The following is a 15,617-nucleotide window of genomic DNA, read 5'->3' on the forward strand; positions in this document are numbered from 1 at the left end:
GATTTCTCACTTTCTGTCTCTATGTCTGTCTCTGACTGTCTGACGAGCGCACGCGCCTTATAGTGAAAATCTCTCCAAAATAAAATAAAATAAAATAATGCTTACTGATACTCCGAAAGATTCAGCTGTCTGTCACACATGTCATTTATACAAAGACACGCACATACGGGACCTGTGCCTGAACCGTGTTTACAGGAGGGAGAGGTGGTGTCAACATTGGGAGATGGATGTTCGAGATCCCTGGCAGCCGTGACAAAGGTGATAAATTCCGAGTCGTGTTGAGGGAAGCTGAATCCGTAATAATTTATGGAACAGATGGGAAGGGAGAGAGAGAAACGTGAAACTTCTTTCGCTTTCTGTCTCTCCGGCAAGAGCACATGCCCTGTGAGGTTAATGGAGTCCAGCATAAGCACTGTGAACACGAAGGCAGTGAAGATGGGGGGACCAGCAGATGGCATACTGGTTACGTCACTGGACTCCCAACTGCCACGGTTCAAGTCCTGGACCTGGCAGTTTGGACTCGAATGGGGTGTGTGCATGCGTGCCCAAGATCCCGAGAGGAGAATGGAGGAGAAGGGATTGCGGTGTGGCTATCCCCCCGGGGATCGATTTCTCACTTTCTGTCTCTCTGTCTCTGTCTCTCTCTTTCTGGCGAGCTCAATGGCCCTATAGCAAAAACCTGTCCCCTCTCCCACCAAAAAAGAAAAAAAGAAAAAAAAGAAGAAAGAGATGGAAACCAGTGATCTACAAGGATCTGGTGTTTCTTGGGATTGTGGGCAGAGCAGTAGGTTTCTAGCTGTGTTGACCACAGGAGGTGAATCTGGAGGTGGGGGATTTGCTTAATCAGAGATGTTTCTGTCTTAGTTAAGGCTAAATAGAGATGCTAGCAAAATAAATCAGCGCAAAGGCACAGCAGACAGTTGGAATTATAAATCTTCCAGATTGCAGCCCAGGTTTAAAAGACAGAATGATTCCTCTCGTAAAAATATAAAATAAACACATGTCGCAGATCGTATTTAATGAGGGAGACAGGACATCGGAGACGGTTTAAAGGAGGAACTCAAAATACATTTACGGTCAAAAAATACTGAAATGACTTTGAGAATAAAACTGGTTATTATCCGCAGATGATAATCAATGGCATTCCATAGGAAGCTGTTTCTATGAATAAAAATTACTGAGGTGCAGCAGGGCCAGGAGGTGGCGTGGAGGTTAAGGCGCTGGACTCTTATATGACCGACCCCAGTTCAAGTCCCAAACCTGGTGGCTTGCCACTTTCCCTCTCTGTCTCTGATCAAATAAAAAAAAAATAATAGATACAAGTAAACAATTCTTTAGAAACTGTATTGCAGCTACTACCGATTTTCTGCACGTTCACAGACATCCATGTCTCCAGAGTTGGGAGAGGACCTAGTCGAGGAAGCAAGAGTGAGTGGGTGTCACCTAAAGGGAGGTCCCCCCAGAACAGCCGCTCAGTTTCAGTAGTTCCCTGTTTCCCCTTAAATTGTGACGGAACTCTTAGGAGCCTTCCTGCTCCTGGGATCTTGGATCATTAGAGAAGAGGCTTTACGTTTCTTTTCACTTAGGCAAAACTGGCTTATTTAATGCCAGAAACAATAAGAGAATCTTGCATTTCTTAGTTTAACCTGGGCATTTTCAGCACAGAGTGTGGGGTTCCTTGCTCCCTGGAAATGCTCACAGGTAGAATACTCCCCACTCTCCTCTCCTCCTCCCTCCAGCTCCAATTTTACTTTGGATGTCGAAAGCTCCAGGTAGGAAAGAGCCCGACTTCTCTTCTTTCTTTCAGTAGAGCCCGGTGGAAGGATAGAGGGAGAGAAAGTCACCCCCAGCAGGGTCTTGACACTGTGACCCAGCCCCAGTGCCAGCCGGTCCAGACCCTGGGCACACGTGACACGCTTAGCTTGCACAGGGAGGCCTCTGGACACAGCCCCGGGACTTGCCCGTGTGGGCCCAGCATCGCAGTGTTGTTATGTGTTCTGTCTCTGCCCTGGTCAGCCGTTCCACTCTCATGCTGTGGTATAAGTAACATGGAGTTGATGATTGTTATAATGAAAAGTGACCCTATTTTGAAGGGACCAGCAGTTAGCGTAATGGCTATGTCGCTGGACTCCCACGTAGTCGACCGCGGTTCGAGTCCCGGACCCGGTGGCTTAAACTCATGCCGGGTGCGTGTGCGTGTGTGCCCAAGATCCCAAGAGGAGAATGGAGGAGAAGGGATTGCGGCATGGCCATCCCCCCTGGTGGGGGGTGATTTCTCGCTTTCTGTCTCTCTGTCTCTCTCTGTCTTTCTGGCGAGTGCACGCACCCTATAGCAAAAACTTCTCAGGAAGAAAAAAAGTAAATAAAGCCAATACTCACCCAATAGTAAGTTTTCTTTTCCCCCCCCGAGTTCAGATCGGCTACCAGTGATGACCTAAGGGGCGTTTCCCTCATAACTAATCACATGTAATCTTCAGAGAAGGTAAAATTGTGATTCTCAGACGGATAAAAATAAACGTAAGCCAGGATTTTAACTCATTCATACTGAGAGAATATGAAAAAAATGTTACAGCTGGTTAACAGGAAAATCCAGTGATCGAATATATAACCCATCAACAAGGCCGCATGCATGTACTTCATAGATTTAAAAAAAAAAAAACAAAAAACCTGGGTCTTCTGCAGTAGGTTAAGAAGTTCATCGATCTTCCACTAGGCGGGATCTGCCTGTCTATAAAGACAAATCATTTGTATTGCTATCTGTTTTCTGCAAATTAACTTTTATTTCCAGAGTTGTAAAATTTCTCAGAGATAAAGGCACAGTCCCCATTGAACCAGCGACCTTGGGAGCCGGTGCATGAAACAATGCATAGTTTCCCACTTAAGATACTTGATTTGGGGGAGAGCCATTTCCAAACACTTGACAATTTATCCTTACATTACTAATGTTGGGAGATAAACACAAACTAAGGACATCCATTATTTAAATCCTGCATTTTGGGCCCAGCCACGGTGACATGGTTGAGGTCGTGCTGGAAGCCACGCGGAAGATTGGGGTTTGGTTTTCGGATTGACCCGTGCCCTTGTGCCCATGGTCCTAGCTGGCCAAAAAGCCTGAGGAGAAGGTCGTGGCCTGAGGCCTCCTGGAGGGTACTTCTCCGTCTGTCTGGTCTGTGTCTTTTTCTCGCTCATGAAATAAATGAGTAGACTTTAAAAAAATCAAGGGGCCGGCAGGTGGTACAGTGGTTAAGGCACTGGGACTCCCACGGGGCTGACTGCAGTTCAAGTCCCAAACGTGGTGGCTTGCTTTCTCACTTCTCTCTTTCTCTGTCTCTCTCTGGTCAAATTAAAATAATAATAATAATAATAATGACAAAATAAAATTTTTTTAAAAACTACAGAATGCAAAATCAAGCCCTGCATTTTGTGCCATGAGCGACAATATGTGGGAAGTACCTGACCTGACCCCATTCACAAAAAGAAAATCCGTTATACGGTAGTATTGGGTTATCGGGGAAGTCATGGCGCATTTGTGCGTAGAAAAACGTGAAAAACAGATCCTGATTTCCCCGACAACCAAATAGAATTTAACCCTCTTGTAACTAATAGGAAAATGTTTTTAAGTTTGATTCATGACAGATAGCACATGTGTGCATATGCAAGAGAGAGAAAGAAAGAATGAAAAGCACCTTGTTTTTATTTTTTTAATTTTCTTAACAGCATAGTTCTTTTTTTAATAATTATTTTATTTAACTTTATTTATTTATTTTAATTTGACCAGAAAGGGACAAAGAGAGAGAGAGACAGAGAGAAAGAGAGAGAGAGTAAGAAAGCAAGCCACCAGGTCCGGGACTCGAACCACAGTCAGCTATGTGGGAGTCAGAACACAGGTATAAAGGGCATGGACAGATTTATCAAGACAGTTTAAATTGATCAGTAGTTGTTTGTTTTGTTTTTTTTTGTTTTTAAGAGGTGTTTTTTGCCTTAGGACATGTGTGCTCACTGGAGATAAAGAGACAGAGACATTGAGACAAAGGAGGTGAGAAATTGTGGCCACGCCACCATCTCTTCTCCCAGGATCTTGGGCATGCACACACACGCCCAGTGTGATTTTCAAACCCCCGGGTCCGGAACTTGAACTGCAATTGGCCATATGGGAGCCCAGTGATGTAACTGCTATGCCATCTGCTGGCCCCATCAGTAGTTTTAAATGCTCATCCGGCGAGCCTATTAACAGATTGTGTTTCTGAATGCAGTGACTTAAGCAAAGCAACTGGGATAAATCAACTTAAACAGTACACACCACTAACTCTGGCATTATTTCGGTGCAATCTATTTTTCCCTGTTAAGTTTGCCAGAATGGCACTGAAAAACCGTCACATTTACAAGAAAAAAAAAAATAGTGGGAAGTTTTATTTTCTTTAGATGGGAACGTGGTTGATGGTAATCATCTCCAACAGTCATCGAGAGAGGACACAGTTCTGGTGTTCCTGATCCATCTTTGCCATTTAGAAGCCGATTTCTCATCGGGGTGACATTTCAGACTGTTGTCTTCCTGGACAAAGTGTTTTTATCGTGGCTGCCTTGACGCCTGTGAGCAAACCGGAGCCCGCTGCTTCTTAGGGGCTCGCCTGTCCTTGTCCATAGGCCACAGGATTGCACTTGTTGCCCCCGGTGACACAAGAGAACCCTCTGTGTGAGGCTATTTGGTAAATGATAAAGAAGACAGAAAAAGTCTTTGTATGGTAGCTGGCGCCCCTGAACTCTCCATGTGTCGGTGATAAGGATGCTGGTTGGCTCTCAGACAGAGGTGCATTAGCTGGCTGTCTGCTCAGCCGAGGGGGAGCCCCCCCAGTGACAGCAGCCCCGTCCGGAGTGAAGGCTCGCAGAGCTGGAGATAGCAAAGGCTCTCCCTTCCTCTGACACGCGAGCAGAGAGTGAGAGCTTCATGTCATTATTAAAAACCACGTTTCTTCTCTGTGCACCACAAACTGTTCAAAGAGGTATACTTGGTGATTGCTCTCCATGGAAGGTTTAGCAATGAGGGCCCAGCAGTTGGAGTAATGGCTATGTCACTGGACTCCCACGTAGTCGACCGCGGTTCAAGTCCCAGACCCAGTGGCTTAAACTCACTCCGGGCGCGTGTGCGTGCGTGCCCAAGATCCCAAAAGGAGAATGGAGGAGAAAGGATTGCGGTGTGACCATCCCCCCGGGGGATGATTTCTCGCTTTCTGTCTCTCTGTCTCTCTCTGTCTGTCTGGCGAGCGCATGCGCCCTATAGCAAAAACCTCTATTAAAAAATTAGAAAGAAAGAAAACGTAGTGATGATAAGCATTTCAGCAGACGAAGAAAAGCAAGGCTGAATTAGTATTAGCACATAGGAAAATTCGGGTGTGGTAGCCAGAGATTTAAGACTAGAGTAAGTCAGTTGGGGGCCGGCAGGTGGCATGGTGGTTAGGGCACTGGACTCCTCATGGCTGACCTCAGTTTGAGTCCCGGACCGGGCAGCTTACCTTCTCATTTTCCTTCTCTGTATCTCTCAATCTCTGTAACTCTGCTCTTCTCTGGTCAAATTAAAATAAATAAATAAATAAAGTTAAAAAAAGTAATTCTTTAAAAAAAAAAAAAAAAAAAAGGCTGGAGTAAGTCGCAGCTTCGTGCCAGGTCAGTGCGTAGAGATCCACGAGTTGGCTGTCTCCAGGGCTGGAGGTTATGAGTCTGACACGTTCCTGCATTCCGAGTACTAACATTTTCACTGCTGATAGCGGCTTGCAGAGCTTGGGCAAGCGGAACTGACAAGCAGGGCTGGGGGAGGAGAGGCGTCCTCACCCTTCAGTGTTTGAACAATAGGACCTTATATGGCCATGTCCACCTCAGTGTCCCTGTGAGGAGCTAGACCTTAGTGCCGTAGGTAGAGTGGGGGAAACGGGTGTCATGGCGGCTCCATTTTACTGATTGTGTTTTTATTATTATTATTATTTTTTGGAGAGGTTTTTGCTTTGGGGGCGTGCACTCACCAGAGAAAGACAGACAGAAAGCGAGAAATCACCCCCCAGGGGGGATGGCCACGCTGCAATCCCTTCTCCTCCATCCTCCTCTCGGGATCTTGGGCACGCACGCACACGCACCCGGTGTGAGTTTAAGCCACCAGGTCCGGGACTCGAACAGCAGTCTACTACATGGGAGTCCAGCGACACAGCCAGTATCCCAACTGCTGGTCCCTGAGAGTTTCAGGCGTTCTGTATGCGATTCCTCACGCATACCTAGGCCAATGCTGGCTCTGGATTCTTTCAGTATGTGAGACAGAAATATAAAGCTATGTTTTAAAACAGTTCAACTTTGGAGAAACTAAGAAAAATTCTTTTTTTTTAAATAATTATTTTATTTCACTTTATATACCATAATTATTATTATTTTCAATTTGACCAGAGAGAGACTGAGAGAAAGTGAGAAAGCAAGTCAGGACTTGAACCGTGGTCGGCCATGTGGGAGTCCAGTGCCTTCAACCACCATGCCACCTGCCAGCCCATACTTCTTCTTTTTTTTTTTTCTTTTTTGAGAGGTTTTTCTCCATAGGGCGCGTGTGCTCACCAGAGAGAGACAGAGAGAGACGGAGAGACAGAAAGCGAGAAATCACCCCCCCAGGGGATGGCCACGCCACAATCCCTTCTCCTCCATTCTCCTCTCGGGATCTTGGGCACGCACGCACACGCGCCCGGTGTGAGTTTAAGCCGCTGGGTCCGGGACTCGAACCGCGGTTGACTGCGTGGGAGTCCAGTGACATAGCCATTACGCTAACTGCTGGTCCCGGCCCCAGACTTCTTAATCTTACAGGCATCTATATAAACAGATATTCTGCATTTTTCAAAAAAAAAAAAAGTTAAATATCTGTGATTATTGCAAATTAGGTTTTAAAGGATACTAAGATCTATTATGAATTAATTAAAAAATGCCTTAAATCTAATTTAAATAATTTATGGATGGAGTTAGAGATCATGTTGTATTTCCTAATTAAACCCCATTAAGTAGATTTACTTGGAAACTTTTAATTTCCTAGTACTTCTCTGGGTTTGGCTGGAAAATCAACATGTCTCAAAGCTATTTGAGTTGTAGGGACCAGCAGTTGGCGTAATGGCTATGTCACTGGACTCCCACGTAGTCAACCGCGGTTTGAGTCCCGGACTCGGTGGCTTAAACTCATGCCAGGCGCGTGTGCATGCGTGCCCAAGATCCCGAGAGGAGAATGGAGGAGAAGGGATGGCGGCGTGGCCATTCCCCCTGGGGGGTGATTTCTGGCTTTCTGTCTCTCTGTCTCTCTCTGTCTTTCTGGTGAGCTCGCGCACCCTATAGCAAAAAAACTCTCCAAAAGAAAAGAAAACGGGGGAAAAAAATTTCAGGGGGCAGCAGGTGGAGTGGTAGTTAAGGGTGCTGGACTCCCACATGGCTGACCACGGTTCGAGTCCTGCACTTGGCGACTTTTTTTCTCTCTCTCTCTCTTTCTGTCTCTCTGGTCAAATTAAAATAAGTAAATCAATAAAGTTAAATTAAAAAAAAAAATCTTTAAAAAACATTTCAGTGGCTCTTGTATAATTCACCTTATTACATCTGTGCTCTCTTTAGTTACCAAAAAAAATAAATAAAGAAACAGAAACCTGGATGGCAAGTCAGTATGGTTTGTGTGTGAATTTTCCAATTGTATTTCAGACGTTAAGAAAGAAGGGCCTTAATGGTTGTGAGAGCCCCGATGCTGACGATTTCTTTGAGCACAGTCCACTCTCGGAGGACAGACTCAGCAAACTAAACGAAGATAGTGATTTTATTTTCCAGCGAGGCCCTGTAAGTACTTTTACTCTCGCCTCTGCTTTTTATTTGTTGATCCTTTTTGTTAACTTCATTATTTAGGTTCTGAACAAGAAGGAACACAGAGGGTGCGACAGCCCGGACCCCGATACTCCCTATGTGCTAACCCCACATACAGAAGAGAAATATAAAAAAATTAACGAGGAATTTGATAATATGATGCGGAATCATAAAATCGCAGTGAGTACTTAAGTATGGTTTGTGCTTTTTATCGTGTGCATGAAGAGATTGGCTGCACATGGATGTTTAGAAGGGGTCGGTGACAAGAATAAGTCGAAGGGGAGGGGAAGAAAAGGCACTCTGTGAATTTGTTCTGGTTTTATAGAACTAATAAGTCGAAGGGGAGGGGAAGAAAAGGCATTCTGAATTTGTTCTTGTTTTATAGAATTCCAAAGTAAAATTGCTGAAATCTTCTAATAGCACATGTTCAGTATCCTTTTTTGGGGGGCGGGGGTGGCGAGAAACAAAGAGAAATAGAGAAGGAAAGTGAGAAATCACCTCCTGGGGGGGATGGCCACACACAGTCCCTTCTCCTCCATGTCCCTCTTGGGATTTGCAAGCCCCGGGTCTGGGACTCGACCCACAGTCAGCCACGTAGGAGTGCAGCGCCTTAACCACCACGCACCGGCTGTCTCCCTATTCAGCATCACTCCCTATTCCTCTGGAAAGGACCCTCGAGCATCCCAAATTGCATTCCTTCATCACTGCAGTGGGCGGTTCGGCTCACGTAATTTGTAAGGTTCCAGCTCTAAAATTTTGTGATTTTTTAATCCAGAGTCGATGTTGGACTCTTCTTTCTTCCTTCCATGACTTAAACATATAGATGTATTTTATATGTGCATATTTTACATACACACACATACAGATCTGTCAATACAAAATGTGAAGTGGTTGGATGTAAAATGTAGCGTTTCTAAATTAGTTCTCATTCTTTTGTGCAGTGTCTGTCATAGAGTAAATGTCCCAAACTGCTGGGCACGGATACCACCAAGCCCCTCTTCTTCTCTTACGCTGTAGATACTGAGGGAAGCCCTGGCTTCCTTTTAATTTCAGGAAGCAATGTTTTTACTCTGGCTCCAGACAAATCCCACTGTAGATGTTTCCCCTGCTCATGCATCCTGCTATACTGAAACAGTTCGTCTTCGAGCTCATGCTCCTGGACTTAATCATTCTTTTAAGAGTTCTTCTCGGGGCCAGCAGGTGGCATGGTGGTTAAGGTGCTGGACTCTCACATGGCGAACCACGGTTCGAGTCCCCTACCTAGTGGCTTGCTTTCTCACTTTTCCCTCTCTCTCTGGTGAGCATGCCTGCCCTATAGCAAATTAAAATAATAATCAGTAAAATTAAATATGTAATTTTTTTTAAAAGTTCTTTTCATTGGAAGCTCCGTTGACAAAAGCTACTTAAGGCCATTATCTGGGAACTCATTTTCCAATTCTGTGTGTGACTGTAGTTTCTTGGAACTGCTGGTTACAGTTCTGATATTTGCTTCATCAACCAAGTCGGTTCTCTCGAAAGTGTACCCTAACATACACATCATGGATTACATCTGCCAGCGAGCTCTGTTGTCATAAGATGCTCATGCTATTGCTTTAAGGAGTTATTTCTGGGCTAATCCCAATATTGTTCTTAAAAACAAAATGTAGCGGGGGACCAGCAGTTAGCGTAATGGCTACGTCACTGGACTCCCATGTAGTCTAGTGCGGTTCGAGTCCCGGACCCGGTGGCTTAAACTCACACCAGGCGCTTGTGCGTGCATGCCCAAGATCCTGAGCGGAGAATGGAGGAGAAGGGATTGCAGCGTGACCATCCCCCCTGGGGGGTGATTTCTCGCTTTCTGTCTCTCTGTCTCTCTCTCTGTCTTTCTGGCAAGTGCACGCGCCCTATAGCGAAAACCTCTCAAAAAAAAAAAAAAAAAATAGCGAACAGAACAAGATAAAAATCCCTTTCAACTTCAGAGGAATGTTGTAATTGTAGTTTAATGTTAAGTTCCAAAAATGTTGTACACATAAGGTTGTTTTACATTTGAAAAAAAAATTGATCGCCTATCTGTGGTTTTGTATTTGTTGGTGAATTATCCCATTTTTTTCTACCTGACATATTGCGAAGAGTACATAAGCTATTTATGTTCCTTCTACCTTGAGTTAGCACTATCATCTTAAATCACTGTTGTAAAAATGAAGGCAGAGAAAAGGTTTTTTCACTTTAATTATAAAGACTTTTTAAAATTGTGATTAATAAGTACATTGTAAACAATCTGTAGAGGAAATGTCAGAGCAAAGAAAATACCCTTCTGAAGGGGACGGGGACCATCCTGGAGGGAGGAAAGTCGGCCGAATATTTGTAATTTAATCGTCATGCTATTTAAATATTCAGAAAAATGAAGGACTAGCTCGTCAGTAGTGAGGTTTGTTTTTTAAATGAAATTCCTTTGTGTTGTATTAGATTCAGATCGCGTTAGGTCATGTGTATAATTACCTGGTATTTCTTTAGTTCTGCCCGTTGAGAATGTCAGTCAGTGAATTCAGACTCGGGCTTCTTCATCACACCCCAGTTTGGAATATTAAGCTAATAAGATGTGTATACACTTGTCCGCTTCTGTTACATTGGAGATCACCCAATACAACTGCAATGTTACTAGACTGGTTTGCATTGAAGTGCTGATCTATACTTCCATGATAAAGTGATATATTCTACAATGTCTACACTCAGCAATACTACTTTAATATCGGGTGTTAAGCCTCTCTTTTCCATCTCTGACTTTTGAAATATAGGACCTATATCTTATATTAACATATGCATATTACTATATAGAAAAGCTTTGCATCAAGCATATTCATGTTCAAGTACAATTCTAAAGAAAATCGACAGTTTGCAAACTGGCTTCGTAGGAACCTATCCCCAGCCTCTACTTTTTAGCAACTTGAGTTAACACGCCATATTTAAAAGCTCGTAAGTTAATGAACGTAGGTGAAAATGAAACTCACAGCGTCTTCCTCCTCGGTCTTTGTCTCCAGCCTGGTTTGCCACCTCAGAACTTCTCCATGTCCGTCACAGTCCCTGTGACCAGCCCCAACGCTCTGTCCTACAGTAACCCAGGAAGCTCGCTCGTGTCCCCAACTCTGGGAGCCAGCTCGACGTTAGCAGATTCCAGCATGCTCTCTCCACCTCAGGCCACACTACACAGAAATGTATCCCCCAGCGCTCCTCAGAGACCACCGAGCACTGGCAGTGCAGGTACGTAGTGCTGTCTGTCCTGCTGTCTGTCTCTCACAACGAGGAGGGAAGATCTGCTGATACGCAGGGGTCTTCCTGCCACTCTTCATCTGATTGCTTTTTCTTTTTTTTTTTTTCTTTTTAAGAGAGATTTTTTTTTTTTTGCTATTGGGTGTGTGCCCTCACCAGAGAGACAGAGAGCAGGAAATCATCCCCAGGGGGGATGGCCACGTCTCAGCCCCTTCCCCTTCATTCTCCTCTCGAGGTTTTGCACACGCACGCACATGCACCTGGCATGAGTTTTCAGCCGCCGGGTACGGGACTCGAACTGCGGTTAACAGTGTGGAAGTCCAGTGACGTAAGCATTACGCATCCTGCTGGTCCCACTTTAATTGCTTTGATGAACAAGAGTCAACTGCTACATAACGGGCTCTAGTTTAAAGTTGTTTTTTTTTTTAAATCTAACGTGGACCTAGCATTGTGTCAGGCAAAGTAGAACAATACAGAAAACCCATAATCCGTAAGCTTTACTGATCATGGGAAAATCACACTTTGACAGGCAGAATATGCATTAGGATATCATGAACAAAGATTGAAAGCTGAATTTGAGCCATTCATGTTAGAAACACAGGGAATAGGGGCCGACAGGTGGCACGATGGATAAGGGCACTGGATTCCCACATGGCCGACCATGGTTCGAGTCCTGGACCTGGTGACTTGCTTTCCCACTTTCCCCCTCTCTCTCTCTCTCTCAGTCTCTGTCTGGTCAAATTAAAATAATAATAACAACAAAAAAAAAAAAAAAAAAAAAAAAGGAAAAAAAAAAAACTTAAAAAAAAAAAAAAAAAAAAGGAAACACAGGGAATAAAATGATCTGGTTGGAGTTAGAGGGGTTCTTTTTGTGTATTCTCTCGCCTGAATTGGTTCGTTCACCCAGCGGCAGTAAACAGAAATGTCTCTGTGTCAGTCGATGTAATTCAGGGTCTTCTAGCTCTGAAGTCCTCGATTTAATGGAAGTGTCCCATACCCACTGTCCCCGTTTTCGTAATAATTGATATCAAACCACAGGAAAACACACACTGCACTTGATAGGTAAAGTCTGTGTGTGTGGGTGTGTGTGTGTTTACACACACATAGGTACATATGTATATTGGGTCATTGGGAAAATCATGATGCATTTTTGCAGAGAAAAACACAGAAAAATGCATGAGGACTTTTCTCCCCGCCAAGATGTAGGTATATAATTACATCAAAGTGTACATTACTGCCAACTTCACACTGGTTTTTATTTTTATTTTTTTTTTTAAGTCATCCTCGCATTTTATTTTATTTTTGTTTATAATTATTTTTTTAGAGAGATTTTTGCTGTAGGGTATGTGCGCTTGCTATTGAGATGAGAGAGAGAGATAGCAAGACAGCAAGCCTTCCTCCCTGGGCCGAATAGCCATCCCTTCCCCTCCATCCTCCTCTCGAGATTTTGAACACACACGCACACACGCCCGATGTGAGTTTTGAGCCGCCGGGTCCAGGGCTTGAACCGCGGTCGACTACGTGAGAGTCCAGCGGCGTAACCATTAGGCCCGCTTTTTGTGTTTTTTAAGAATGGTGTGAGCGCTGCCTCTGTGGGGTTGAAAGTCAGTTGAATGAGAAGCGCTAAGTCACGTTCGTTCTGTCTCCCCTGTGACGTCAGGTGGGATGCTGAGCACTACGGACCTCACGGTGCCAAATGGAGCTGGGAGCAGCCCTGTGGGTGAGTAACCTGCCACCGTCTCACTTCGGAAGCATCTGTCCTACCCGAGATCAAAGGAAGACCGTCCCTGAAAAAGGCCTCCTACCGAGGCCACCACCTTCCCTTCCGAGGGCCACCTCCACCCATCCTGAAGGCTTTCTCACAGTGCCCTCGTTTTCTCTCTTACACCTGGGCCCTTAGTTAGTTCCTCGTTCATCCGGGAAGTCATTTATTGTGCACCTACTCCATCCCCGACACTGCCGTCTTCCAAACACTGAATGGCCTTGAGGCATTTACATCGTAGCAGTCTCTCCCAGAGACGCTTTCTCCATCTCTTGTCCGTACCAGAGTTACGCTGTTGGCAACCTGGCACCTTGTACAATAGCGTGGCGTGTTTTTTTTTTTTTTTTGGAGAGGTTTTTGCTATAGGGCGCGTGCGCTCGCCAGACAGACAGAGAGACAGAAAACAGAAAGCGAGAAATCACCCCCCCCCAGGGGGGATGCCCACACCGCAATCCCTTCTCCTCCATTCTGCTCTTGGGATCTTGGGCACGCACGCACATGCGCCCAGCGTGAGTTTTAAGCCACCGGGTCCAGGACGCGAACCACGGTCGACTACGTGGGAGTCCAGCGACATAGCCATTACGCTAACTGCTGGTTCCCTCCAGCGTGGTGTGTTTTCTGACACCCTGGCACGCAAAGCAATGTCCATCCTACTTCCGTAGAGTCAGAAGTGTCAGATGTGTCTGGAGGACCTGCTTTTGTGGTCACGTGTAGAACTTTGTCACGGTTACCAGGTGGGTCCTTGGATACTGGGAACCCTTCCCAAGACGATAAGCAGTTTAAACACACGGAAAGGGCCTGCCCATCCCTGAAGTGCTGAGAAAGATCGATTGCAATCTTAACGTCACAGAAACATGGCATGTATGTCAGAATTATCAGAAACAACTATTACCATTTGAATGTTTTTGTTGTTGTTGTTGTTGTTGTTTGGAGAGGTTTTTGATATAGGGCACATGTGCTTGCCAGACAGACAGAGAGACAGGGAGACAGAAAGTGAGAAATCACCCCCCGGGGGATGGCCACGCCACAATCCCTTCTCTTCCATTCTCCTCTCGGGATCTTGGGCACGCACGCACACGCGCCCAGCATGAATTTAAGCCACTGGCTCCGGAACTTGAACTGTGGTCGACTACATGGGAGTCCAGCGACATAGCCATTACGCTAACTGCTGGTCCCACCCTTTGAATGTTGATCGCATCCAGTCGTCACAGTCTATCACTCTGGGACAGTCACAGGTGCCATCACTGTTCTGTGACAAGGCATCCCCTCCCTGCTCAGCAGATGCGATGTTTCTAGAGGTAATGTGGAAACAGCGTTGGTAGGAGAAATTCCCAACTGTGTGTGTTCGCCGTCCTCATTCCATAGGAATAACGGAATCTTCTGCTTAAGAAAATGAGGGGGACAGCTGAATGAGAAGTGATGAGAAAGACAGACATCATGGAGTGAGACAAGTTACGAAACCGTGCTGTAAAGGCGTGGTACACGCCTCGTTTCCTGTCTCCGTACTAAATGCAGTTTTAAGGGGAATAAACGCGTGGGACCTATTGGAGGGTCTTACTTAAAGGAGAGTAAATGTGGGAACAGATGCAAAGTTCTTACCAGGTCCTAGGCCTGCTGTTGTATGTGTCTATTTCTAAATATTTGTAGTTTCTTTACGACTGCGTTTTAGTTGTTTGCATGCCTCTAGTCTTTCTGTGTACATTTTTTTTAAGAGAATTATTCATTTTATTATTACGATTCTTTTTTTCACATGAGTTTTGCCAGAGAAATACAGAGCGAGAGAGGGAGAGTGAGAAAGCAAGCCACCAGGTCCGAGACTCGAACTGTGGTCAGCCATATGGGAATTCCAGCACCTTAACCACCGCGCCACCTGCTGGCCCCTCTGTGTATATTTTTTCCATGTGCTTTCTTTCCTGTGAACAAAAAGTAAGTGTGGGGACCAGGAGGTGACATGGCGGTGAAGGCCCTGGACCCCCTGAGTGCAGTTCAAGTCCCGGATCCGGTGGCTTGAAACTCACACCAGGCACATGTGCATGCGTGCCCAAATTTCCGAGAGAAGAATGGAGGAGGAGGACTTGCGGCATGCCCCTCCCTGTGGTGGGGGTCTAATTTCTCACTTTGTCTCTCTGTCTCTCTCCAGTGAGTGCCATATAGCAAAAAGTCTCTCCTCCTCAAAATAATAACAACAACAAAAAAAAACCCCACTAAGAGTAGGGCTCACTAAAACTGGGTGAGAATGGGCTGCTCCCTACGTGTGGGGCCGCGATCCCAAAGGCTGGGCCCTAGCAGGTAAATGAGCCGAAGGTAAACTCCCCACGTAGTAATTACATCTCGTCTGCATCACCCTGCTTCTCGACGTTAGAGAGCGGTGACCTATCGTTAGGGGCCTCCCGAGGCCCAAGGGAGGCAGGTCGTCCCTGGAAGAATAAGAGAAGGCTGCAGCGTCATCTCGGGCCGTGTGAGGCACACGGAGAGGCCGTTAACCGTGAATTAAATCCACAGCAGAAACGAGCGGTGGGAGCGGCCTCCTGGGAGTTCCTGAAGCTGAGGTCGCCAGGCACAGACTCTGCCCTGACACGTGACGCAACATGACATGGTGCGACGCGACACGCCGTATGTGTGTGTGCCGTATTCAAAGAGATCAAGACAGATTGCTACTTTGAGGAGAGAACCGGAAACTTTTTAAAAATAAGAATTTCAGAACCCCAAAAAATGTTATGTACAGAATGTAACCAATGGATTTTTTTTTTTT

General features: G+C 45.5%; 1 protein-coding gene across 6 annotated transcripts in view; it reads left to right on the forward strand.

Moving 5' to 3' along the window:
• Positions 1-15,617, forward strand: part of MEF2A (myocyte enhancer factor 2A) — an 81,106-nt gene that overhangs the window by 32,162 nt on the left and 33,327 nt on the right. For 2 of the 6 annotated variants that reach the window (XM_014591998.2, XM_014591999.2), the window contains exons 3-6: positions 7,702-7,833; positions 7,900-8,037; positions 10,875-11,094; positions 12,764-12,823. In XM_014591998.2, coding sequence (XP_014447484.1) covers positions 7,702-7,833; positions 7,900-8,037; positions 10,875-11,094; positions 12,764-12,823 — 550 coding nt within the window. The remainder of the gene's footprint in view (positions 1-7,701; positions 7,834-7,899; positions 8,038-10,874; positions 11,095-12,763; positions 12,824-15,617) is intronic. The other 4 variants (XM_006159488.2, XM_006159490.2, XM_006159487.2 and 1 more) reach the window with 2 other exon arrangements.

Source organism: Tupaia chinensis, unplaced genomic scaffold (assembly GCF_000334495.1).
Source record: "Tupaia chinensis unplaced genomic scaffold, TupChi_1.0 Scaffold000632_1, whole genome shotgun sequence".
NCBI classification, from domain to species: domain Eukaryota; kingdom Metazoa; phylum Chordata; class Mammalia; order Scandentia; family Tupaiidae; genus Tupaia; species Tupaia belangeri.